At 51.7% G+C, this 26,106-nt stretch overlaps 1 protein-coding gene across 1 annotated transcript; it reads left to right on the top strand.

Annotated features, from left to right (window-relative positions):
• On the top strand, window positions 1-26,106 carry Litaf (lipopolysaccharide induced TNF factor). Its single transcript, XM_020167248.2, has 4 exons — window positions 1-64; window positions 20,352-20,576; window positions 23,303-23,459; window positions 24,511-26,106. Exons 2-4 carry the CDS (start codon window positions 20,357-20,359, stop codon window positions 24,617-24,619), a joined length of 486 nt encoding a protein of 161 aa, XP_020022837.1. The 5' UTR covers window positions 1-64; window positions 20,352-20,356; the 3' UTR covers window positions 24,620-26,106.

Raw genomic sequence — 26,106 nt, 5'->3', positions numbered from 1 at the left:
CTCCCGCGCGCCCTCCCCGCCCGCGCGCGGGGCCAGCGCAGACCTCCCGGCTTGACAGGCGGCGGTGAGTGCTGCGCGCGCGGCGTCCGCGCGGGGGGCGGGGGTCCTGGGGCCGCGGCCGGGAGCGGGGTCCCCGCGGCGCTGGCACCTGCTGGGAGTCCCGGGGCGCCTCGTCGTCGGTGGTGGAGGTGGTGGTGGCGGGGGGGGGGTGTGTGACCCGGAGGCCGCGCGACCCCGGGCGGTGGCGGGATGGAAGGCGCGGAGGTCCAGCCGGGGCGGGGGGGACTTGAGGGGGGGTCCAGCCTCGGGGCGCTCGTCCGGGCTCGGTCCCTGCGTCCCGGAGCGCGTGGTGGGGTCGCCGCGCGTCCCCCCGGCCCGCGGTGTCCCCTCCCCGGAGAGGACGCCAACTCCCGCTTTTCAGGAAAAGGCGCGATTCGCTCGAGGGGCGGCGAATCTCAAAGTTGAGGTTTCCAGAGCCATCACCCAGGGATTCAGAAACAGAAAGCAAACAAACAGAAACTCCTACGAGTTTCCCAACGCCGCGGGGCGTCTTTGCTCCTGCCCGGGACTGTCCCACGCGGGGTCCCTGTTCCCGCCCCGCGATGCCCTGTGGACCCCCAAGGGTGGGGGGAAAGCCAGGGACTCAGCGGGGGGGGGATCCTGGTCCCCGGGTTAGAGCCCCACCCCGCAGGATGAGGTGGTACCCGTGAGCACAGGGGTTCTTTATCGCTCCTGGACCCCGTTCTGAGCCCAGGCGGGGTGGATGCTGGCGGAACAGGCCGGGGGATTGGTGGCAAAGCGGACATCGCCCTCCCAGTCCCTGCCATGCTAAACAAGTGCCCATTCTCCATTCTGGTCTCCAGGTCAGTGCGGATCGGGGTTGCTCAGTGGGTCACTCAGTGAATGTGCTCAGCTCCTGTTTAAGGGCTGGGAGAGGAGGAGAAGGGGACATGGGTGTGTTCTGGAAGGGCCAGCCTGCAGAGTCAGACTACTTGGCCCTTCTCTGGTTTTGTCCTCAGTTCAGAGCTTCCCCAAAGTGAAACTGATGTTATTGGCTGTTGGACCTAGCTGTAGCCGTTGGGAAATAGGTTCTGGAAGCCACAGGGCCTTTTGAGCCCCTACTAGCCTTCTGAAAGGGGGTGCATGCCTCCTCTCTGCCTGGGGAGCTGGTGGGGGCTCTGCCTGGAGTCCAGGTTGGGGGTCCTTTTCAGGAAAGTCAGGATTTGTACTGATGTCTGCTAAGACTGTCTAATGCCCTCTGCCCCAACCCCAGCCTTCTCTGACTGGCTCTTTGAAGGTAGGACCAACCCAGATGGCTGTTGAAAAAGGCAGAAGGTTGTATCTGGAATTCCTCCAGTGGTTTTATCAGCTGGAATAGGATCCAGAGGGCGTGGGTTTCACTCTTCCTGGCATGGAGTAGCACCCATACTGCACCTGGCTTTCTTCTCAGCCAGCCCTTGCTCTGTGATGCAAAGGTGCACCCACCCTGTAAGAGACACTCATTGCAGGTCCACATGGGAGAGACCCATTCTGCCCCTTTTCCCGGTACTTGATGGTATTAATAATGCATGCTCTCACATTTGAGAAAATATCCTTGTAATGTGTTCATGGATTAAATGGCTCAGTGATTGATTTAAGATGTGGCATCAATTTCTTCAGTCTCTAAACAACCAGAATGAAGTCATTCCCTGTCTTTAGCCATTCATTCCCCTCTGATCTCTCTTCAGTTTGCTTGTATGGGTGGGCTGTGGAGAAATAGGGTGCTGCCCTTCTCCTACAAAGGTTGCAGAACAAATGGCTCCTCATCCCAGAGGGGCTTATGCTATGGGTGGGAAGTAGGGACACAGATGACAGGCCGGCGCTCACCACTGCCCCTGTGTCTCAGGGAAGTGCTTGAGAGATGCGGAAAGATGGGAGCCAGGTCAGTCAAGGAACATTTCATGGACAAACTGGGGTCTGGGCACGTGTGGACATAGTTAAAATAAGCAGAAGGTTCCCTTGAAACTGCAGAGGAGTAGATAAATCCAAGGTCAAGGGCAGTAAAAGGGGAACCCACTGAGAGGAAGGCGCTGGAAGGCATTCTCAGCCATAAGCTAATTTTTGAGAAGATAAACATGCCTTCTTTCCTGCTGTTGATGTAATCATCCTGCCGGTCTGAGATCATAGCATTCTGCCACTTGGAGGACAGGTAGGCCCTGGGGGACTTCAACTTCTCCTCCAAAGACAAGCCTCCCCAAAGTCCCCATGAGAGTGGAAAGAAGGGAATCCACACGAGGAGGTCCTAGCGTGTTGGCACTGTGTCTAGTCTTCTGTTTGTTTTTGTTTTTACTGCCATGAAAGTAGTCCAGGGAGCCAGATGGCTGGCTATCTGCAGGTAAATAGACTTCCTTAATTCCGGGTTTCTTTGGTTTTTTGTGTCTCTGGAGCCCATCTGGGCACCCAAGGCCCGTCCTGCACTTGATTGGTGTTTTCTTGGATTAGAATTGCTATTGGAGGTCAAGTGCCACTTTCCTGGATGGTCATAATTTCATTTTATTGTTTGAGCCTGTGTTGACACACTAGACCAAGGCGATGGCACTTTTGGAGCCAGTGAAGTTGTCCCTTGGCTGCAGGTTCTTAAAGAATTGTGTCCAATTTCAATGGGATTGAGGGAGTGGAAAGGTGAGACCCATTTGTCCCTATCATAAGGGTCACTTTAACAAGACGAGTCAACTATAGATAGGAAAAAACAGATTTATTTATTCAAAGTTTCATGTGACATGGGAGCCTTCCAAATGCAGCCCAAAGACCCAGGGAAACTCCATTTTTAAGCTTAGATTTTCTGAGACCTGCCTGGGCAGAGTATAGCATGTAATTGGATAAAAGCATGTGACCTCATGGGACAGACTGAGGGGACCCAGTGAGCCTTCTGTTCAGACTCCTCTTGGCCTCTCTGTGGGGTCTTTTCCTCCCTCCTGGGGATGGGGGACCCCCTGCAATGAGGGTCTTCTGATCTGTTCTCAGACCAGTGGGTGACAGGATATCTTTATGGCTGCTCCCACACAGAAAGGCCAGGAAGCTTTGAGAAATAGCTTCAGGTTCCATGGCTGGCTTTGGGGGAGGGGTTTGGTGTGTGTGGCCCACATTGGAGAAGGGGAATCCTTTCTCTGGCCTGCCTGGAGTGGAAGGGAAGCAGAAGGGAGAAGGGCAGAAGGAGGTGATAGAGAAGCCTGTCCAGGATCCTTTGGTTCTGAGTCCTCATCTGCCCTGTGCCACACTCTGGGGTATTGTTTTCTGTACCCCAATAGGTTTAAGGCAATAAGTTTAGGAAGAAAGGAAGTAGCATAGAGGGTGTGTATGGGGGGGGCTCCATTTCTCAGTTGACTCCTTTTCCTCTTGGGGAGTTAATTCACCAGGAGTGAAAACCCAAGGCTTCAGAGGAAATGATGGCAGGAAGTGGAGAAGAGAAGCTGTTGGCTCAGGGAGCCCTAGCACAGGGAGTTTAGGAACTTGGTGCTGGCCTGCCTGAACCTTGATCTAGCACCCTGATGTTCTGAGAATTAATATAAAATAGCAATATCTTAGCAAGTGTGCAAGGTAAAGAAGAAAGTCAGGCACAACCTCACCACATGCATGAAACTGCTTTCCCTTTTCGGTGGCTTGCATCCTTTATCACTGTGTCTGTTTATCAGGGTGCACAGGACTCCATACCCTGACGTAGGCTGATGTAGGGGTGTGGTTTCACCAGAATCCAGAGGGAAACGGAATGGTCCACCTGGTTGTGGGGAGTCCCTCAGCACCCCCCATCCTCCCAGATGCAATTTCCACTCTGCAAATCCATGTAATTTGTAATTACGCCAAATTTGAACCTGACTTTGAGCTTGTAACTTTGTCTTTGACTTGTGGGACTTACAGATCTGCAGGAGACGGGGACTGAAAGGATGGAGCTGAAACGGTCTCTGAAGAATTTCACTCCGAGCTTCTGTACTTTTACTGAGCTGACAGAGGCAGAGAGCTGCAGTCTCTTCCTGCCCCACAGAGGGCTGTGGCGCGCAGCTTTGTCTTTTGAGTAAATTCTTCCTCCTCACACCATTCGTTGTCCTTGGCTAGTTTCCAGAATCATGTGCAGGTTAAATTCTATTACAACAAAGACGGTGTTTGCAGTCTTCAAAGATGATCGGCCAGCAGCCCTTAGTTTAAGAATTTAAAGCAACATCTGATCAGAACTGTACAGTCTGGATGATTCTTTAGGGTCTGTTTTATTCAGTACTCACTGTGCTCACATTATCTTAAAGAACATTTTTCTCCCAGACCCTAAAGGAGTACACCCATGTGGCCTCAGTTACTTTTCTATTTTGTTTACAAAGGGGCTCGTTTTCTTAGGAGAACCCACAGTTTGCATGAGAGTGCCAGCCTTTCTGTGGCCCAAGGGCCCATCACTTCTGCATCTCCACATTCATGAAACTGCCTGCCTCCTGTTTCTTTTCTGGGTTGGAGGGTGTGGAGCTGAGCCGAGCTGAATGGTTCTTTTTCTCTCGGGAAGGAAAGAACTGATCCGAGAGGATTAAGTTGATGGTTAAAAAGCCGCTGGATGGCTCTGAAGGCCTTGCCCTTCTGTGCGTTGATCTGATACCTACATCTAGAAAACTGTTCTGTACACAGCAGAGCATGTATTTTTAGCAGTGTTCACCACCCACATATGGCCGAAACTACTTTGTGGGAGTTTTGAAATCTTACGTCTTCAGGGAGGGCAGTAAGGGTGTGTGGGCAAGCATAAGTGCACATTCAAGCTCTGGAGGCCTGCTCAAACTGTCCTTTTCCTAAAATTCTGGCTCTTTTCCTCCCTCCCTCCTTCCTTCCTTCCTCCCTTCTTTCCCCTTCCTTGCTCTCTCCTTCCCACCCTCCCTCCTTTCTTTTCCTCCTTCCCTCCTTCCCTTCCCTCATTCCTTCCTTTCTTTGTCATCCTTTCCTTCCTTCCTCCCTCCCTTCCTCTCCTCCTCTAGAAATCTTAAAAACCTTCCCTTTTTCCCCCACTTAATCATTGGCATTTAACCAAAAATATAACTTAAAATACTTAACAAAAATAAACTTTTTTAAATAGGAAAAAAATTTTTTTTTGAGACAGGGTCTTGCTCTGTAGCTCAGGCTGGCCTCAAATTCACTATCCTCCTGCCTCAGCCTCCCCAGTGCTGGGATTGGTAACAGAAATTCAGCATAGCAGTCAAAGTGACAGTAAGGTTATTAGAGAACTCAAGTGACAATTACTTTGACTTTATGGGGCACAGGTTTTTATTGTGGTGGAAGGGACTTGGAGTGAGGTAGGGTAGGCAGATTTACAAAGTACAAAGTTTTGCTGGTCCACCTGACCCCTAGGTCTGGCTTATAGATCTGGGTTTGTTTTGTTAAGTGAAGATCTATTGTTTCTGGAACTGAAATGGACCTACCTTAGGACTGGTGACTCAAAACCATCCTGTGACATCCCGTGACCTCTGTGGGCTAGTTTGATCTTAACACAGGACTACATGTGTGAGCTAACATGCCTGGTGACATTTTGTATTTTTAAATTGGGCTCAAATGCTTTCAGGTGAGGCTTAGGCAGTTTACCTTGTAGGTTCCCCTACAGTATGAGTGGGATCCCTGGAGATAGTCAAACAATTTTGTAATGTTGTAATAATTGTCAATTTGTAAGAACGTCGTAGAGTTAGTACAGAGGCCTGTTTTACTTCTTCCTGGCCTCCGTTGTTAACAACATAAGTCACTGCAGTGCGTTTGTCAAACTAAGAAACTGACGTGGGTTTGTCACATCGGCCAAACATCCGTATTTGCGTGGGGCTTTTGCCCAGGGTGCCACCCTACAGGCATCCTGTCTCCCAAGCCTTGGTGGCCATGGCAGTTTCTGTCTTTACTTGTTTCTCACCACATTGACCTCTGTGAGGGCTACTAATTGGGGATTCTGCAGAATGTTCCTCAAATTAGGTCTGTCTGCTGTTTTATCTTACAATTACCCTGGGGTTGTGGGTTCTAGGGGAGACCATAGAGGTGAAGTACCTTTCTTGTCCTGTCTCACTAAAGAGGACAGGTAGTGATGTTTGTGTGACATCACTGGGGATGTTAATGTCATCGGGGAGGAAGGTGATGTTTGCCAGCTGCTCTACTGTTCTTTTCCATAGGCTCTGTTTTTTGAAAGAGCCATGCAGCCCAGCTGGTCTCAGGAGAGGGAGGAGAGAGATCGAGTTCTACCTCGTGGAGGGAACTATTCATCTATGTACATTATTTGTAGGGAAGATTTGTCTTTTTTTCTCATGAAAAAAACAGACTCTTTGAAGTGTAGGTGTAGTGGTTCATGACTGTAATCCCAGCTAATCTGGGAGGTGAAAATAAGAGGATACAAGGCCATCTGGACAAAAGCTTGAGACCTGTCTGAAAACAAAAGCAACAGAGCTGGGGACTTGGTTCAAACGGTGGAGGGCCTGCCCAGTAAGCATGAGGCTCTGAGTTTGTAACCCCTCAGTACCAAGAAAAAAAAGTAACACCTTTTCATTTTTTGCAGTGCTGGGGATGGAACTCAGGTCCTTGTGTATGCTAGGCAAGTGTTTTGCCACTGAGTGTTTAGGTCCCCAGGCTCTAGGACTTAGACACCTGTAAAGAGCTGGTACTAGGTGCCCCTGTCTTATGTCGCCTAGGCCCTGGGAACTTCAGCCCTGCAGGGATGTCCTGTGTGCTGTCTTCCCAATGCCCTACAATGGGGACTCCAGAGAGAGATAGACCTGGGCCCTTCACAGGATGAGACTAATCCAGTCCAGTTCTGGAAGCAACCTCCCTGAGCAGAAAGCAACTAGGACCAGGAGGAAGGTCAAGGTTATGTGACTGGACTGGACTCTGTGGGAGTGGCCAGGGGCCTTAAGAGAATGTCGCAGGTGTTTTTAGACTGTTTGCTGTCAGTTTCAAGGCCGCCATAGCAGTTCTGGGGAGTTTGGCTAGAGAGGAGGAGGTCAGCAGCATGGCCTCCCCGAGGGGGGACAGCCCTTCACTGGTACAGCAGGTGCCCGCACTCGCTCACCTCAGTGACTGGAGCACCCAGCAAGTGCTGTGGGCCAGGCGTCCTTCCTCCCCGTGAAGGTTTCATAAACTCTCTGAAATAAGCTGCCCTCAGACCATCAGGAGAAATGGTTTCCTTCCGTGCAGGAGGGCATTCCAAGAACGGCCAGGGCCTGCAGCCTGCTGGAGTCTAGAGACTTGCACACTGTTTAGGAGACAGAGGGGATGTGGGCAACCTGTGTGATGTGCGGGTGACAGAACAGGTGATGACTGGCTGGGGACAAAGTCCCTTAGCACATGGTGTTAACCTTTGGTCACCTTTCCTGTGCTATGAGTCAGTTTCCTCCCTGGTGCCATTCCTAGGAAGGGGACCAGGACAACTGAGCTCTTCCTGGAGCTCAATTGAGTGAAATTTGGAGAAAGCCCCTCCCCCAGGAGACAGCCCTTCCTTCTGCCTCCAGGAAGGCCTCTGAGAGAGAATGAGGTGCAAGAGGCGGCAAGAACTCTCCTTTAGGTGAAAGTACTCAGCAGGTGCTGGGCTTGGGTCTCATTTTCTAGGCCCCAGCACTGTTAGCGATTAGCTCTCACTTTACATGGACTTCTGCTGGGGTCCGAGTCCTCCGAAGCTTTGTAGCAGCAACTTTGGCCGGTGGGAGAGGGACGTGGCACTGCCACTGGCGCTGTGTTGGAGTCTGACGCAGTGTCCGGGTACAAAGCCCCAAGATGCTACTGGAGAATCCCGCTCCCTCTCCCTCCCTCCCTCTCCCTCCCTCTTTCTTAGTCTCCCCCTATCTCTTCCTCTCTTTTCCCTTCCTCTCCCACACTTTAAGAAGGCCTAGAGAGCCCTGGGATGGATTTAGGGAGGCCATGGGTCTGGTGGAGCAAAGCAGGGGTTGTGAGCCTAGAGCTTCCAGCTGGCTGCTAGGCCTTTGAAGTACGTTTACCCTGACAGTTGCTGAGTGGCTTGTGGGTGGGTGGCTGCCCCTGGCATTCTGGATTTGGACATTTATTTTTAGGACCTTTCTTCCCTTCTTGGCAGGGGTCAAATGCTTTGGAGGGGGTTTAAAGCTGCTCTTGTGGGGTCCCCCAAAGAGGCTATGTAACCCAGTCCCACCTTCCTGGCCCACCTTGGCTCACACAAGTGTGTGGCCTCTGGGTGCGTGTCCTCACTGTTCTGGCTGCCCTCAGGCCCTAGCCCCAGAGCCTTCAGTCTGAGAAGCTGGGCTCCTTTTCCCTTTTATGTCTGCTCCTGCATCTCCCCTGTTGCCAACTTTGCCGCCCCTTACGGATCTTTAAGGCCAACGAGAGAGGAAGATGTCTGTCCCGCCGTGGCCCACCATTCATTGGCTTTCAGACTGCAAAATGCGAAAAAGAGCTGGAGGATGAACAGGATGTTGTCTGCACAAAACTGGGCATGGCCAAGCGGCTGTGGCAGAGCCAGTGTCTTCTTGACAAGCAGTAGAGTTGCCCCTGGCATCAGCGGGGGATTGGTCCCCTCAGATACCCAAATCCTCAGTGCTGAAGTCCCTCTGTACGATGGCGTAGTGTCTGTACAGAGCTGTGCACAGCCCTAGTTTGCTTGTAATAATTACTTCTAAGAGCTAATCAACGTAAATGCTAGGTAAATAGATCTGCCATGTCATTTGGGGAAAAATGAGGAAAAAACTCTGTCACTCCCCGATGCTTTTTTTTCCCCCAAATATTTCCAATCCACGGTTGGTCGGCGGTGCAGATGTAGAAAGCACAGCTAGCAGCCCTGTCCTGCTGTAATTAGAAACTTGAATCACTCCGCAAACAAGGAGAGGCCAAGACACAGTTCGCAGGACAAAGGGCTGTGGTGACATCACTCGGCCCAGGGACTGGAGGACTTGGGATGGAGGCCTGTGGAGGGCAGACACTTTGTGGGTATGTGGCACTGCTGTGGCTCTGTAAACTGAAGGCCAAGGTGGACCTGAAAGTGAAAAGTGTCCCCTCATTCCCTGGCCCACGCCCCTCCCTGCAGGTGCCCACCCTACTTTTCTTCTGTGTCTTTTCGGGGATAGCATATTAGAAAATGTGAAAAACGAGCAGACAGCATTTTGTAAACCCTGTGTGGCTCTGTTCACATGGCCAGATGTCTTGGACACGATTGCTTTTCTGCACATAAAACTTCCTGGTTCTGTTGGACGGCTGCACCTGCTCCTTGCATGGATAGTGGCCATGTGCTGGCCTGCTGCTTTGCCTGTGTTGGCTGGTTTTGGTCTCGCTGGGTGTTTTGTGACTGCTTCCCCATGGAGTCATCTTCAGTAAAATTAGTAGACAAGGACTTCCTGGGTCACAGAACTCAAACATAAAGTTTTGCTGGAAGTCTCCATGGTGTAAGCCTCAGTTTGCCCTCTCGGCAGTGCTTCCTGAGAGGCCTGTGGTCAGACCCGTGTGCTATCCCACTTGCTCTTTTGTAGGTGGGTTGGTAAATGAAAAATATAAGTGGCTTTTTAAAAAATCTTTTATTTTAGAATTGTTTTAGATTTACAGAAAGTTTGCAAAATTGATAAGAATGTTCTTGTTTACTTTCAGTCCATGTTTTGCTGCTGTAACAGAATCCTTGGGGCTTGGTAATTTATATGAACAGGAATGTACTGGTTCACAGTTCTGGAGCTGGAAGTCCAGTTTCAAGGTGCTGGCACGTGGTGAGGTCCACTTGCTGCATTCCAACCAGTCCACATGGTGGGAGGAGAGAGGGAAATGGGGAGAAGAGAGGTTGATTTTATAAGACACATAAATTCAATAAATTCAAAAGAGCGTTCTACCCCTGCCCCCAAATTCATGTCTTTGTCACACATAAAATATATTCATTCCATCCCATCAGCCTCAGAGTCTTGTTCCAGCCCAAGTCAAGTTCAAAGTCAAGAGTTGTATCTAAGTCTGATAGGAATGAGACTTAGTGTTCACCCGGAAGTCTGCTGTGGTGACTTGGGGCCCACTGGATAATCCAGTACAGCCCTTCCACCCCATTGAAGACCTTAATCCCAGGTGCAAAGTTCCCTTTATGATTCAGGAATCACAGGTTCTGGAGACTGGGCTGGGGAACCGGGTTCTACACTGAAGCATCAGACTAGGGATTTGAATGTCTACCTGTGAAGCCCTGGGGGAGGGGGTGTGTGGCCACAGAACAGGCGTGATGGGCTCTGGGTCTTCCTACCTCACAGTGAGGCCTGCATGTGACTCTGGGCAGGTCATGCCCTCCCTGGGTTTCACTCACTCTTTCCTTGTGAGCAGTTAGAGCCACGTTTTTATAGTGACCCCCATGGTCAGTGTTCTGGGGGTATCACTCTCACTGCAGCCCTGTGGGTGTAAGTACTCCCGTCACCAGCCCATTTTCCAGATAAGAAAACCCGAGGCCCAGATCCCACAGACTGGAAGTGGCAGAGTTGGTCTGTAAACTGAAGAGACCTGGTCCCAGGGTTTCTGCTCTTAAATGTTGGACTTGCCTTAAAATTCCACCCTTTTGGACTGGCAGAGTGGCTCAAGTAGTAGAATGCCAGCCTCACAAGCATGAGGCCCTGAGTTCAAACCCCAGAACTGCCAAAAAAAAATTCCACACTCTTGGCTGGACATAGTAGTGCACACCTGTAATCCTGTCTACACAGGAGACAGAGGTAGGAGGATCTCAGTCTGAGGCTGGCCCCAGGCAAAAGCACAAGAACCTGAAAAAAAACCCTAAGACCAAAAGGACTGTGGCTGTGGCTCAGCAGTGCAGCACCTGAGGTGCTGAGTTCAACGCCAGTTTCAGAGTTCCATCCTCTTGGCTTCCTGTGCTGTGCCCTCAGTGTGGTTGGCCGGCGTTCAGAGGGCCAGGCCTCAGTCCACCCTGCAAACTGTCCTGGTGATGGGGATGCTCCGGAGCCGAGCAGACGACAGGGGAGCACTGGCGTGCCCAGGAATGCCCTGTGTTACACGGTATCCTGGGCACCTGGGGACAGGGCTCCCCGAGTCCCTCAGCTCAGTGGCCTCAGTGTCACCAAGGCCAGTTCCAGGTGGAATTTTGCTGTGAAGCCTGTGTACCCTTCCCTTGCTGGGAGCAGTGCCTGGCCTTGGACACTAGGCCTCCACCTCCTTCCGTTTGAGCCCTGCCTCTTCTCCCCAGTCCTCTGCACGCCCACCCGCGGGAGTCAACATTTCTGGCATCTTAGGGTCCAAGCAAGTTAGAGCCTCAGAACTTTTTTGATAGCCAGAGAAGCCTCTGCCTGGAGTGACAGGCGTTTGTGAGTTCCACGGGGGTTGTAGCAGGGAGGACCCCACTTGTGAGTCCTGGTTCTGATGGGGCTCAGAACACGGTACCCTGCAGGGTGGCACTTTGATATGCTGGTGGCTTTAAACTGCAGGGCGGCAGGAGGGACTCAGGAGGTCCCTCTGCTCTTGGAGCGATTCATAGAGACCAGAGTTGCCCTCCCCCAAGGCTGTCCCAGAGCCTGCAATTTTCTGGAAGTTTCCTGGCCTTTCAGGGTGGGAGCAGCAATAAAGATATCCTGTCACTGATCTGGTCTGAGAACAGATCAGAAGACCCTCATTGCAGGGGGTCCCCATCCCCAGGAGGGAAGAAGAGACCCCACAGAGAGGCCAAGAGGAGTCTGAGCAGAAGGCTCACTGGGTCCCCTCAGGCTGTCCCATGAGGTCACATGTTTTTGTCCAATCACATTCTACCTGCTGTCCAGGCCTCGGTGAATCTGAGCCTAAAAAATGGAGTTTTCCTGGGTCTTTGGTCTGCACTTGAAGTCTCCCTGTCATGTAACACTTAGTTTTTTTTGAGATTGGGTCTTGATGTGTAACCTAAGACTGGCCTTAAACTCTGACCCGCCTGTCTCTGCCTCCCAAATGCTGGGACGACAGGTGTGTACCAGCACACCTGGCTTATGTAAAACTTTGATTCGTGTCTTTCTTTGGAGTCACACCTTTCTACCCCTCCCATATACCCTTCTCCTGACTCTCCCACACCGGCTTCAGAACTGGGAATGGATGCTGGGAAAAGCCAGAGGTTCACGTCTGCAGAGCCATGAGCTCCAGCCTAGGAGAAAACAAACGAGCCCGAGGGTCGGGGATGGAGCCCTTTCCCTTTCCCTGTTGAAGGTCTGTCCACCCACACCTCAACTTGACCTCCTGCCTGGACATTCCAGGGCGCCCAGTTGTGCAACCCCACACCCCCGAACTGGCAGGAGGCAGGGCAGGGCTCCAGCCCGAGTTCAGGTGGGCCATTCACACAGCACGTCTGGCCACACAGTGTGCTCCTCCTGCTACCTGGAGCCATAGCCGACTTCTGCTGGGGCTTCCTTCTCGCAGTTGCAAAGCACGGCTGTTGGGGTTGGCCTCTCCGGGTGCTTTCTGCTCCCAAATCTTTTTATTTTGGCAGTACTGGGACTTGAACTCGGTTTTCAGCTTGCTAGACAGGTACTGTACCACTTGATCTACATCCCCAGCTCTTTTTGCTTTAATTAATTGTTTAGATAGGGTATTGTACTTTTTGCTCAGATCATGGTCTAAGGGGACCCATGGCTCCTGTGTAGCCAAGGTTACAGACATGAACAACCACGCCTGGCTGGTTGGTTGAGATGGGAGTCTTGCTAACTTTTAGGTCAAACTGGCCTTGAGCCACAATCCTTCTGTTCTCCACCTCTCAAGTAGCTGGGATTACAGACATGAGCCGCCAAGCTTGGCCTGCTCCCAGATCTTGATGCTATTCACGATCAGTTCGGGTGTCCGTTTTAAACCTAGCCACTGTTTTCTGTAAGCATTTATTGAAGCTCAGTATGACCTGCTTCTCCTGGTTTGCCTGGGATTTTCCTTTATTTGTCACCAAAAGTCCCATATCCATGGAAGCCCTTGTGTGCCAGGCCAGCTGGGATGGTGGCTAACCCTACTGAAGCACTGGTGACATTTTGGGATGGTGGCTAACCCTATTGAAGCATTGGTGACATTTTGGATATCGTTGGAAGTGCTAAGGGCACAGCTTTTAATAATTTCAACTCTGTCTCTGATGGAGCTTGAAGAGCAGTGGGAAGACAAAGGCAAGTGCCTTACAATAGGTGCAGCAAAAAAATAACAGAAATTAAGGCTGGGCATGTAGTGCATGCCTATAATCTCAGCTGCTCAGTAGGTAGAGATCAGAGGATCACCAGTTCGAGACCAACCTAGGCAAAGTTATCTAGACCCCCATCTCAAAAACAAAATATAAACAAAAGGCTGGGGTATGGTTCAAGTGGGAAAGTGATTGCTCAGCATGTTTGAGGCCCTGGGTTCAATCCCATTGCCACCAAAACAAACAAAAAAAAATCAAGAATTCCTAACAGCCAACCCAACGGGACACCTGTGCTCGTGTTCCACGTTGCTCTGGGTCTTTTTCCAAGTGGATTCATGTACTCCCAACAGCCTATGAGGACAAACCTACCCACGTGCCCATTTCACAGATGGGAAACTGAGGCACAAATGCCTCACAACCGGTGTAGGGAACCCGTTGTGAACGCAGGTGGTCTAGCTCCAGACCCTGCCTTGACCTCCGTACCTCATGGAGGGGTTGGAGGAGGTGACATTAAGCAGGGATGTGGGCAGTGAGGGGGACTGGCCCAGCCAGCAGGAGAGAGGTAGACGAGGCCAGGTGGGAGGACACATCGGGGGACACCAGCAAGGCCGCTGGTGAACACATCTGCTTCGGTGATGCAAGGCGAAGCGAGAGTGTGGGTGGTCAGGGGACCTACATGTCTGGAATCCCCTGGGTCCCGCAAACCAGGACAGCTCACCCTCGTCAGAGGTACGATAGTAGAAAGGCCCCTGTGGACTTGCTCTTAACCCTCAGGGCCCCTGGGTGGACTGAACTTGAGCTAGTGACCAACGTGTGGGCTGGAATTTAAGGTTCCTTGGCTTGAGATAGGGACACCATTTTCATTCACGGTCGTATCACAGGACAGGTGTGGTGATGCATGCCTGTAATCCCAGCACTCAGGAAGATTTCTAGTTCTAGGCCAGCCTGTGCTACATAGTGAGATCTTGTCTCAAAAATAAATAAATAAATAAATAAATGTCACATAACTCAAAATTAACCATTTTATCTTTCTATCTATCTATCTAGTTGGTTTTTTGAGGTGGGGCCTTACTGTGTGGCCCAGTGCTGGATTACAGGCATACCATGGTCATTAGTATATCCACAATGTCCTGGAGCCATCCCTCTAGTTCCAAAACATTCTCCTCACCCTCTGTCCCTTGGGTTATGTCTCCTAGTGACCCTCCCCATGGTCCCTTGGCTTGTGTCCATAGGGGTCCTGGTCCTGGTCCTTGTGTAGATGGCGTCGTGGTCTGCAGCCTGTGGGCCTGGCCTCATCCTGCACTGTTTTTGAGGTTTGCGTGAGCCCTGGCTCCATGGATGAGTGAGAGGCTGGCTGGCAGCATTGCTGGCTGCCCACGGTCAGGTCCTTTGCTTTAAGGGGTGACTGCCAGGTCTTGTTCTGAAGGCGCTGACGGAACCTACGGGCACAGGCCCTGATGTGAGTCGGGAGAGGTCTTGGCTCCTAGCGTGCTGTGCTGAGAATTCTGGAGCTGCGTGGGCTGAATTTTTCAGAAGCAAATCTGTGGCTAAGAGTGGAGGTTATTTCCACTCTCTAGTGTGCAGGATGAGTTCCTTGGTGTGGGCCCAGCACAGGGGCTTCTCCCCAGGACTTTGACAGTGACTTCCTGTTTTTTCAGCTAAGCAATACTAAAATGTTGAGACCAGCTGGGTATGGTGGTGCACATCTGTAATCCCAGATACTCAGGAGGAGGAGGTGGGAATAGCACCAGGGTTGCAGACTGGCCCTGGGCAAAAATTCCAGACCCTTCCTGAAAAATGAGCTACCAGCAAAAGGGCAGGAGGCGTGGCTCAGTGGTAGAGCATTTGCCTAGCAAGGGTAAGGCCCTGAGTTCAAAGCCCAGCCCTGCAAGAATGGAATAACAATAAATAAACGCCACACCACCTTGCTTGCTGGTTGGCCTTTAATGGAAGCAGGTGGCAGAGATGTTCCAGCCCCATGAGGGCAGCTTTAGATAAGCAGTTGTGGTCGCCCCTTCACCTCAGAGAAATTCTGAGCCGCGTGCCTTATGGCGTCCCCGACATTGGCCAGAAGAGCCTGTGCCTGCCGCCTGAGCGAGGCCAGTCGTGACACTCAATGTCCTTTTGAATTGGGAAGGGCTCAGTGACGGTCGTGGGACTCTGGAGTTGTTTTTTTTGTGGTGTTGGGGACGAGCGTGCAGATGTGTTAGGAGTGGTGGTGCCCTGGACTCAAGCAGCAGTCAAACGTGTTGTTCCCACTGAGCGTTCATCTTCCTTTCAGTGACTTGTGCCAGTCTGCTCTTGTGGAATCTCCCAGGGCCGAGAGGGGCTTTGGTGAGACCTTCAGAGCTCCCCAGGCAGGTGCATGTGGGCTCAAGCCCCAGCCTTTCTGCTTTCTGGCTGTGTGATCTTGTACCAGAGGCTTAACCTCTCTGAGCCAGTTTTTCATTGTGAATTCCTACCTTGTGACTTGTGTAAGGGGCATTTATAGAGCCACAAGGGTTCATCCTAACACATTTGTGAGTCCAGGTGAGAGGGGTGTGTGCCACCACAGATGTGCATAGGCCAAACCCCTGGCCTTAAAATGCACGTCTCGCTAAGGTTTCAGCAAGCTACTAGCAGCCTCTGGAGCTGCCAGCACCCCACACCTTCCCCAGCTCCCTCCTGGACTGAGCAGCCAGCTTATTTACTAGCAGACAGCCAGAATGTGGGTCTGGACAACAGCTCCTGGCAGTGAAACCATGGAGTGACCCAGTGATAGGGTGGAAGTGGACACCAGCCAGCCCAGCCATGCTTGGCCCCAGAGCAGCTGGGCAGCCTCTCCCTGCCACTGTGTGGCTTGAGAGCTGGCCACAGGAGGGACCTGTACTTGCCTGAGAAAGAATATGCAGATGTGTGCTGGGTGTGGTGGTACATGCCTGTAATCCCAGCTACCCAGGAGGCAGGGATAGTAGGATTGAGGTCCAAGGCTGGCCAGTACAAAAGTGGGAGACCCTATCTGAAAAACAAACTACAAGCAAAGGGGCTGGGGGCTTGGCTCAAGTGGTAGAGCGCCTGCCTATCTGGCACACTAAACACCCTGAGTTCAAACCCTGGTACTGTCCAAAAAGAAGACATGTAGATGGAAGGAGCTGGAGGAGGACTAGGAGCGTAAGGGTTAGAATGCACTTGTAGGACAGGCAGGCCTCAGGATAGAGGTTGAGTGACTCATGGAGCTGAGCACCTTGCTGTACACTAGACCTTCCCAACAGTGAGGGAGCCACAAAACAGTCTCCGTTACAGTGGTGTGTGGCTCTCCACCCTTCCAGTAAAATCTTATTTCTTAGTATTTACTTCCTCTTGTTAGGCAGAAATTCAGCTATATTTAAGTTAATTAATTGAATTTAAATGTAACTTAATTTTTCTCCTTGGGACGGGGTGTCTGTAATGACAGGACAACTGAGGACGGCTGTTCTGTAGCGGGGCTCGGTGACTGAGGGGCTTCAGGGCACTCGTGTGGGCCTGTGGTCACTGTCGGGGTCATCCTTCCCTGTCCTGGGTATGAGGGAGCGTCCTTCCCTGAGCAGACCACTTGGAATGAGGGCCTTTCCCTAGAAGGACCTGGACATTCCAGGTGGCGTATTGCAGATGAGAGTGGGCGCCAAGGTCACAGGCCAGGTTCTGAGTGAAAGTCTAACTCTCAGTGATCTGAAATGTGTCCAGTTCCTTTTCTGTGACAGCGGTGACATAGGGCAGTGATGACATAGGGCTGCCTCACTTCTGGGCTCCGGTGCATGGCAGCAGTGAGGAATTCCAGGGTGGCCATGGCTGGCATTTGTTCTGCTGAGTGAAGGGCCTGCATGCAGGTCCTGGTGCAGGCAGCTGCCCGGGTCACACGCCGCCGGGTCACATGCCCGTGAGGCCAGCCCAGATCCTATCTTCTATATTTAAAAAATAGATTTGGAATGCCTCTTTCCAAATTTGGAAACAGCTAAGAAAAGAGTCATTCAGAGATGGTGGACCCAGAAATCTCCACCGCTTTGCCTGTTTTCGATGGACTTTGGGGCTAGGTGGCGATCTCCTTCACAGTGTTCTTTTAGGTGAAGTGACAATTGAATGTCACTCTCACGGTCCTAATGACAAAGCCGAACAACTAGGGAAGGAGGAAGGAGACCCTTATGCATCCCCACCCCCCCCCAAAAAAAAAAACTGCCAGTAACTATGGCAACCCAGCCTTCACAAGGATCTCTGGACTTGCTCAGTGCTCTGACCGTCCAGCTGCCCCCAGGGTCGCCACAGGGATTCTCCAAGGCTGTTTCTTTTTTATGTGGCTGAAGTGTAGCTTTGCTGTTTTGTTACACTCGGAAATCCCTTCCTCTGATTCCAGCTTGTCCTGAAAAAAGGATCAAGGGGCAAGTATTTAGGTGTAATCGTGCCAGGACATTGGCACTGGGGTGGGGCAGGGCAGGGTTTCTGTGGTGACAGTGTGGAGGACAGAGGTGGAGGTGAGTTGAGCAGAGGAGTGGGTAGGTGGGTGACTGGATGGCCTCTGGGCCAAATTAAGAACAATGGGGGGGTGACAGGTAGGGGATAGGAGTAAAGGCAACTGGGACTCACTACCGTGACACTTCCTGGCTTTGGGGCCTGAGGGAAGGCAGACTGTGGGATTTATTTAGAAAACGCTGAAACCAGCTGTCCTGGGTTTTGGTTAGACTATTTATTTTTCTCCCAGAATACAAGTGTGTTTATGTGACTGCTTGATCCAAAAGCAGTGCTCCAGAAAGGGGCACGGTCATGTTGACAGGGTCAGTTAACAGTAGAGGAGGAGCCGACCCTGCCCCTCCTCTGAAGGTCTTGGGGAAAGGCGCCTACCCCGCCACCTCAGTGGGCTCTCTTAAAACACAGCTGTGCTGAGTCACCACCCTCGGCTGTTGGGCCCAAGGGCTTTGCAGAACTTGGGGCACCCTGAGACCTGACTTTCCCTCCACAGCTGCCTGTACCCCAGCCCACGGGCTATTAGGATTTCTGCATGACATCGTTTCTTATAATCTTTCATGTGACTCAGTTTCCATAATAAATCCTGGAGGCAGGGCTGGGTCTGTATTTCCTGAGACCGGAAAGGACGTGGGCTCAGCACAGAAGTCAGGGATGGTGGCCTTGTAGTTCCCTTTGCTGGGAGCAGATGGGGGGCTGGGGCCCCTGGGAATGACAGCAGCTGACTTTGGGGCTGATGTCTGCGGTCTTTCTTGCCTCCTCCTTCTGCATTTCTGTTCCTTTACATCACAGGAAACTGGCAACAGGACTCTGACCACATTCACCCCATCATGGCTTTAAGGTCTCTGCTGGTTTTCACAACTGTCTCCTGAGATCCTGTGACTGCCTGGACTGGACCTCCAACCCCTCCTCCCCTCCACCTACACTGGGGTTCTGTGGTTTGCTTCTGTTTCAGCTGCCTTTCTAGGGTTGGGCCTTTTCTCTCTATAGAACCTTCAGTGGCTCCCATTGGCAGTAGTATTACTGTGCAGCAGAACCAGAAAGCAAGCTACATGGCTCACTTTTTTTTTCTTTTTGGTTTTTTGAGACAGGGTCTTACTGTATTGCCCAGGCTGGCCTCAAACTGCTGATCCTCCTGCCTCTGCCTCCAGAGTACTGGGGATCACAGGCTGCACCACGACACTTGGCTCATTTGAAGTTTTTTTTTTTTTTTTTAACAGCCACATTTATAAGAAGTACAAAGAAACAGGTGAAATTAACAATGCATTTTAGGATGGGGTTGGAACTTGGGGCTTTGCATTTGCTAGGCAGGTGCTCTACCACTTGAGCCACCCTGCCAGCCCTTTTTTCTGTTGGGTGTTTTGAGATAGGATCTCTCTTTTGTTGCCCAGGCTGGCCTCTAACAGATCATCACGATCTCTGCCTCTGGAATGGATAGGATTACAGGTGTGAGCCACTGACACCCAGCAGAATTATGATTTTAATTCTAAGTTAAACTCAAACACAATTAAAAAGTCACTGGTCCGTCAGGTCAGCCATGTTGCAAGCACTGACCAGCCTTGTGGGACTAAGCAGTGCAGGTCTATGTCATGTCCACAGTCATGGGAGCTTCCGTCAGACAGCAGTGCTGTCCATTGTGGCTGATATCTCCAGGGGGCTTTCAGAGTTTTCTAGACCCCAGCCCGAAGCTCTCTTGCTGCATTTCTTGACTTTGTTTTACCAGACTTGCTCCCTGTGTCCCTATGACCACTTTGAAATGCCCTTTCCTTTGCCTCTCCAGAGACGTCCCCTCCTTGGGGCAGGTCTGCAAGATGTCCCCTTTCTCGAAGGGCTGTCTCTGTGCTTATCCCTCTGCTTCCCACGTGTTCTGGAACACGAGGTGGCAGGCCTGTCCCGGCCCCCGCATGGTGGCATGCTGCCCTCTCCCCCAAGCCAGCTCTGAATGTCTCTTGAGATGCTGAGTGTGGGCCTTGACCGCCTGGAGAAACAGTCACACAAAGGCCAGCACTGTCCCCCTTCCAGCTGCCCCATGCTCTGTGCCAGCACCATGCAGGAACGCACCCGGGTCCAGGGCTGTAATTCTAAGCGGGCAGCAGCTCTGGGCCAACCTTCTTCTCTTTGCCTCCCAGAAGAAAACATGTGCCCGGCTGCTCTGGGACTCCTCTCTCCAAATGCATCACACATGCCAAAAGGGGCCCATGCCTCAATGGGACACCCCAATTGCTCACTGTGTGAACAAACCCACAAGGCCAGCTCCCCTGAAAGAAAGACCCCCTCCCACTCCCTTCTCGATCTTTCTTCAACTCCCAAGAGGGCCAATCCCAGCCTGCTCCTGTACCTTACATAGATGGTGTCATACAAGTGTGGACTTGGGGGCATCTGGCTTCTTTGGCTCACACTGTCTACAGTTGTTTGGGGTTGGTATTTGAACGTCTTTGTCGATTCTGTCACTTTAGTGAAGTCACTCTGGTTAAGAAGAGGACCTGCTGTTTTGGAACCTCATGTCACTGGTTTGACATCTGAGGAAGAAAATTCTTGAATTTGGCCGAAGTTTCCCCTGGGATTTTCTGGGGTTGGGTGATTTTCAGGCATAGTTCTGTACTTTTTATCTGTACTTAGGGAGTTCGTCATTAAGGTGGTAAGTCTTAGCTCTTGAAGGGACATTAACTCCCTTTTCTGGCATCCAGTCAAGGCTGGACATAAGTCACATCCTCAGATTTTCTGTGAGCCAGATAGAGGCCTAGGGGGGTGGGGAAAAGAGGGGAGATCAGGTGAATGGCTTATCTGCTTTCTTCTGTTTTTGCTTTAGGTAAAATGTCACTTCCCGGACCTTACCAGGCAGCTGCAGGGCCATCCTCTGGGCCCACCGCTCCCCCAACCTATGAAGAGACGGTGGGTGTCAGTGGTTACTATCCGACACCCCCGGCACCCATGCCCGGGCCGACCACTGGGCTGGTGACAGGTCCAGATGGGAAAGGCATGAATCCACCTTCGTATTACACCCAGCCGTCGCCTGTCCCCAATACCAATGCAAGTACGTATGGGCCCCAGGTCCCCCTTGTCGCTCCTCAGGTCCTTCTCCCGGGCTTGGGGACTCAAGAATCAGTAAGTAACCACAGATGACCTGAGTCTAAGAGAGCCAGGTGCGGTGCATGCCTGTGACCCCAGTGCTTAGTGCATTTATGTAGGCGGGTCAGGCCGGCCTGGGCAAAGTGTGAGACCCTGTCTGAAAAATAACAAGCAAAAGGACTGAGTCTGTGGCTCAAGTGACAGAGCACCTGCCTAGCAAGCACAAGGTCCCGGGTTCAGTCCCCAGTCCCACCTAAAACAAGAGTCTGAGCAAATTGCCAGCTGGGCAACTTCACCCTGAAATTTCCCAAATGGTTTGTTAGCGTCCATGTTGGTGAAGCCCACGGTTTTCCAATACGAAATATGGTTTAGGATCTATTCCGCATCCACTGTGCCCTCAGCATTTGGCACAACCAATTGTCCTAAGAAGTGTGGGGTGGGGATTTGTGATCTCAGGGCCCCCGCCCGTCCCACCGAGGTGACATGGAGAGCCCCTGCGCAGAGGCCAGGGCCAGGGTGGGAATGGGGAAGAGAGACGGCCCTGAGTGAGAAACAGGAACACGCAGAACCCCTCCAGGCCTGGGCGGCTCTTCACAGCCCTTGCCCCGTGGGCCTTCCTGCTGCCCAGGTGGAGTGAGTCAGAGTCCCAGGCAGCTCTGTCTAGCCGAGAGAGCAAACTTGTAAATCGGACTGCCTGGCTCTGTTGCTCTCCTGGCCCTGGGTTCCCATCTGTACATAGGACTTAGCACCAGGTGAGGTGCACATGCCTGTGCACTCAGGAGGAGGAGGTAGGAGAATCTCAAGTTCAAGGCCAGCCTAGACAAAGTTAGTTTGAGACCCTACCTGAAAAACAAAACATAAACAAAAGAGTTGAAGTGTGGCTCAAGTGACAGCACTTGCCTAGCAAGCGCAGAGCCCTGGGTTCACATCGCAGTACTGCCCCCCAAAGGGGCATGGTTAGTAGGTTCCTGGGTTACTCAGTAAAGTTCCCCGTGCTAAGCAGAGAGCCATTATTTGATCAAAGTGAACTATGAAGATTATCGTGCATAAGTCTGGCCCCTTGAGGGTGACGTGATAACTTTAGACCCTCGTAGATCAGGCTGTGATCAAGAGAGACTTTATTCTTGACCCCCCCACGCCCCCCACAAAAAAAAGATAAAACTCCACGCAGTTTCCACCAAATACTGCGGCCTGCTCCGTGCCGCGTCTCATGTCTCGGAAGAAGGGCCTCTGCTGCCCAGCTCAGGTGACTCCCGTTAGGCAGATATAAATGGCATTCTCAGGGCATAAAAAGGAGCGGAGGGAAGTCACTTGGTCAGAAGTATGAGCTGAGACAACCGATTGTCATCACCAAGCATTTGTCCCCTGATTACGGTGGCTGTCCTCACACGTTTGCACATAGCTGTCTTTTCTCATTCATGGCGTGCACCGACATGGGGCTCCAGCCGTCTCCCAAGCCCAGTCTGTTTCCTGGCTTGATCAACACCGCCCTTATCGGCAGGTGTTGGAGGCCGTCCAGCGGCCTGTGAGAGCGGGTTGTTGATGGAGGGTGCCTGCCGGGCACGGCAGGAACCAGGTGTAGTCCTTATCTCAGCGGCTCTTTGTGCCAACTCTGTCTACTTTAAAATAACAGCTGTATGGAGACACATCCGATAACTCAAGTTCACTCTTCAGTTCTTCAGTTTGGTGGTCTTAGCATACATACGCAGTTGGCCAAGCGTCCACACTCACTTGAGAATACTGCCTTCACCCCAAAGAAGCCAGCAGGCGCTAACGGCTCTTCCCCCTCCCCCTTCTCCTAGTTGCTGGCTACCACCAATCTGTGGCTTGGAGAACTGGGGCGAAGTCACAGTCAGTCTCCCTCCTTACTCTGCGGACCACCTTGGGAGCTCACAGGCTGAGTCAGACCCCTGGGGCTGAGCCCAGGCCCCACGGGATCCTGGATGCCGGGACAAGCCCAGCCAGGTCCTGCCTCCAGCTCTGCATTCCCTGTTGCTGTGTGGAGGTTTCCAGAGCCTCTCAGTGGAAATCCTGGTTTCCTAGAGGTCCTCTCTAAGAGGAGTTGTGTCATACAGTACTTGTTCTTTGTGACTGGCTTGTTTTACTTAGCTTAGTGCCCTCAAGTTTCAGCCACACTGTAGCATCTGTCAGAATTTCTTTTTTTTTCTTGTTTTGGCAGTACTGGAGTTTGAACTCAGGACCTTGTGCTTGTTAGACAGGCTCTCTGCCACTTGAGCCACTCTCCCAGCCTTTTTGCTTTTGCTTTAGTTATTTTTTTAGGTAGGGTCTTGAGTTTTTGCCCAGGCCGGCCTGGACTATTTTTCTCCTACTTTCATCCTCCCTGGGAGCTGGAGTGTCAGGCACATACCACCATGCTAACTCACTAACTTTCTCCTGGGGCTGGCCTCAAACCCTGATCCTCCTTAGCTCTGCCTCCCAAGTAGCTGGGATTCCAGCCCATTTCCTTCCTTTCGAAGGCTGAGTGATATCCCACACTATGGGACCACGTTTTGCTTACCTGTATATCTGTGGGTGGACACTTGGATGGCTTCTGTCACCTGGCCATCATGAATGTTGCCTCTGTGAGCACAGGTGCTCAGGTACCTATGGAAGCCCCTGTAGTGGCCATGCTGTTTACTGAGTGCCCTGTCCCTGTGTACCGAGCAGCCTGTGTTGTTGGTTCCTCCTCAGTTGCTGTTCAGACGGTCTACGTGCAGCAGCCCATCTCCTTTTATGACCACCCTGTCCAGATGTGCTGTCCTTCCTGCAGCAAGATGATCGTGACCCAGCTGTCCTACAACGCCGGTGCCCTCACCTGGCTTTCTTGTGGGAGCCTGTGCCTGCTGGGGTGAGTCCACCCTCCTCAAGCCTTGGAGGGTTCCCAGCTGCAGTGTGATTAACATTCGGGGCCTGGGACTTCATGTGGTGTGCATTGTAGGATTCTTTTTCTTTTTTGTGGTATTGGGACTCGAACCCAGGGCCTTTGTATGCTAGGCAAGTGCTCTACCACTGAGCTCCACCCACACCCCACTGCAGGACATTGTCCCTGGTCTGCCCACCAGATGCCCGTAGCACCCCACTCCCAGTGTAGCCAAATCTGCCTCCTGTGGGTGCAGAGTCCTCTCAGGTAAGCACCACTGCTCCCAGGCACATCTGCACCTGGCCACTGTGTCCTGCCGAGTGCAGATCACTCCCTGTGTGGAGGGACACATGGGCAGCTCACATCTGCAGAGGGGACCCTGGGCGGGGTTCTCTTTGTTCTAGAAGTTTATGACTAAATAGCCATGTTTACTCCAAACACTCACTTTACCATAATCCTTTCCAAGCTTTGGATCCTTTTACGACCCCTGGTAATTCTGCTGTGCAGGCAGGGGACTCTATAAATATTTACTTCTGCACCGAGGGTATTGGATTTGAGGAGATAATAGTTTCTGTGCTGGGAGAGAAATCTGAGGCAACACGACTCAGTTTTCCTCCATGCAGGTAATCATAGCCTCCTGCTTCCCAGGCGGGTGAGCCACTGAGACAACTGCAGCTCTGTGTCATTCCTTAAAGGGAATGGGGTCTGTGGGTTTCTCCACAGGATCCCAACTCTTGGGTGACAGGCATGTGCCTCCTCATTGTCTGCTCATGACATTAGGATGGGAAGGAACAATATTTCTTTTCCTTGTTTCAAAGAGGGGCTCAGAGCTCCCAAGAGCCTCACTGACTCCCTGGAGTTATGCACTGAGTGGGGGAGAATGGCAGGTTTTGGGCCCCTCATCCTCTGGCTTGCTCACAGATTCAACTGTTGGCTGTTGCTTTCATTCCTTGCAAAATGCTAAATAAAAGTTCTTCGCCTCTGGGCGTGGTGGTGTGTGTCTGTAATCCCAGCATTTGGGACCCTTGTGTTTTTGCAGGTGTGTTGCAGGCTGCTGTTTCATCCCCTTCTGCGTGGACGCCCTGCAGGACGTGGACCACTACTGCCCCAACTGCAAAGCCCTGCTGGGCACCTACAAGCGCCTGTAGGACTCGCCACACGGGGGGCTCATGCTGCAGGAGGTCGCCTGACCGTCACCCAGCTGCCCCAGGAGAAGCTCTGCTCCAGTGACTTCATCTCTCCAGGGACTCCACCTTCATGTCTTTTGGGGGGAAAATGTCGCAAAAGTAACCCACCTCCAAACCCCAGAAATTGCTGCTTGGAGTCGCACATGGGCCTTGCAAGGACGTTGACCTTGAATGTTTGTTCAAGGGTTTCTCACCGCCTACCTGGGACTTGTCACCCGGGCTAACTGTGATTGTCACCCCCTTTGCTTTTCCTCTGGTGATTGGCTGTTGGCTAGCTCCTTTTCCTGCCTCAGTGGGCCTTCCTGGTGGTCATCTCAAACCTGAGAAGCCACAGTTTGCCTTATCTTTGAGACTTGTGCCGGAATGTGGCAGAACCAGCCTTAGTGCCTGTCATCTGTCTCTTCCCTCGTGACAAAGACCTTGCCTCAGGGCTTGGCGCTGACTCTAATGCAGGCTGCAGTCTTTAGCACTCAGACTCACTTTAATTTCCTCATGTTTTTAAGTGCACGGAGGGTTATTAACACCCACCAGGCACACATCCTTGGGGTTGAAAACGCAAATAAAGAAATCTGGGGCTGGGTGTTGCCATTATTCGGTCTCTTCTTGCTTGGTGTCAGCACCACTTTGCACGAAGGGCTTTTTCTCAGAGTGATTAGATTCACAGTTCTATGGCCTGCTTGTGAAAGGGGTTTATAGAACCGTTTTCTGTGAGGATGTGCTAGATATCCTTTTCCTTCCCATTTGCCAGTGTGCACTTTGTTTTTCTTTTTTTTAAGACAGGGTCTTGCTGTGTTGCCCAGGCTGGCCTTGAACTCCTGGGCTCAAGTTATCCTCTTGCCTCAGCCTCCCAAGTAGCTGGGACTGCAGGCATGCCACAGTGCCTGGCTCTTTCTTTGGGTGATTTCTTCCACTGCCTTCTTACAGAGGTTTGGTGCAGTTCTGAAGACCCTTTGGGGTTCTGGCTGTATAAGCAGAGAGAAGAGGAAAGCCCAGTTGGGCCTGTTGGGGTGCCACAGGGCTGAGCGCTTGTCTCAAAGGAATTTAAACTCTGATTTTATTTTTCAGAGATGTCGTTTGTTGTATGACATCAACATGGTTTGTAGGACCCAGTGACAAGCCAGCGTTCTACAATGGCTGTTGGGTCATCTTTGAAATGGAGACAGAGCCGGGCTTGCCTCTCAGGGACCCCATTTCCAGCCAAAATCAGCACAGGGAATTCCTGTGAGTAGACTAGCGTGGGGAAGTCAACCCTCCACCTTGAACGAGAGTCTGTGTATTGGTGGAAAACGATGGTTATAACCCTTGATTTCAGCTCTTCATTCATTCCAGGGTTCCAAAGTGCCAGTCATTATTTTGGAAGTGAATTATAAATGACACATAGTACTTTGGTGTTACCTGCTTTAAAAATAAAGTCTTTGGTTCACTCAGTGAACTATTTATCCATTCTT

Source organism: Castor canadensis, chromosome 17, assembly GCF_047511655.1.
Source record: "Castor canadensis chromosome 17, mCasCan1.hap1v2, whole genome shotgun sequence".
Taxonomy (NCBI): Eukaryota; Metazoa; Chordata; class Mammalia; order Rodentia; family Castoridae; genus Castor; species Castor canadensis.
This window is presented reverse-complemented; position numbering and strand designations above follow the sequence as displayed.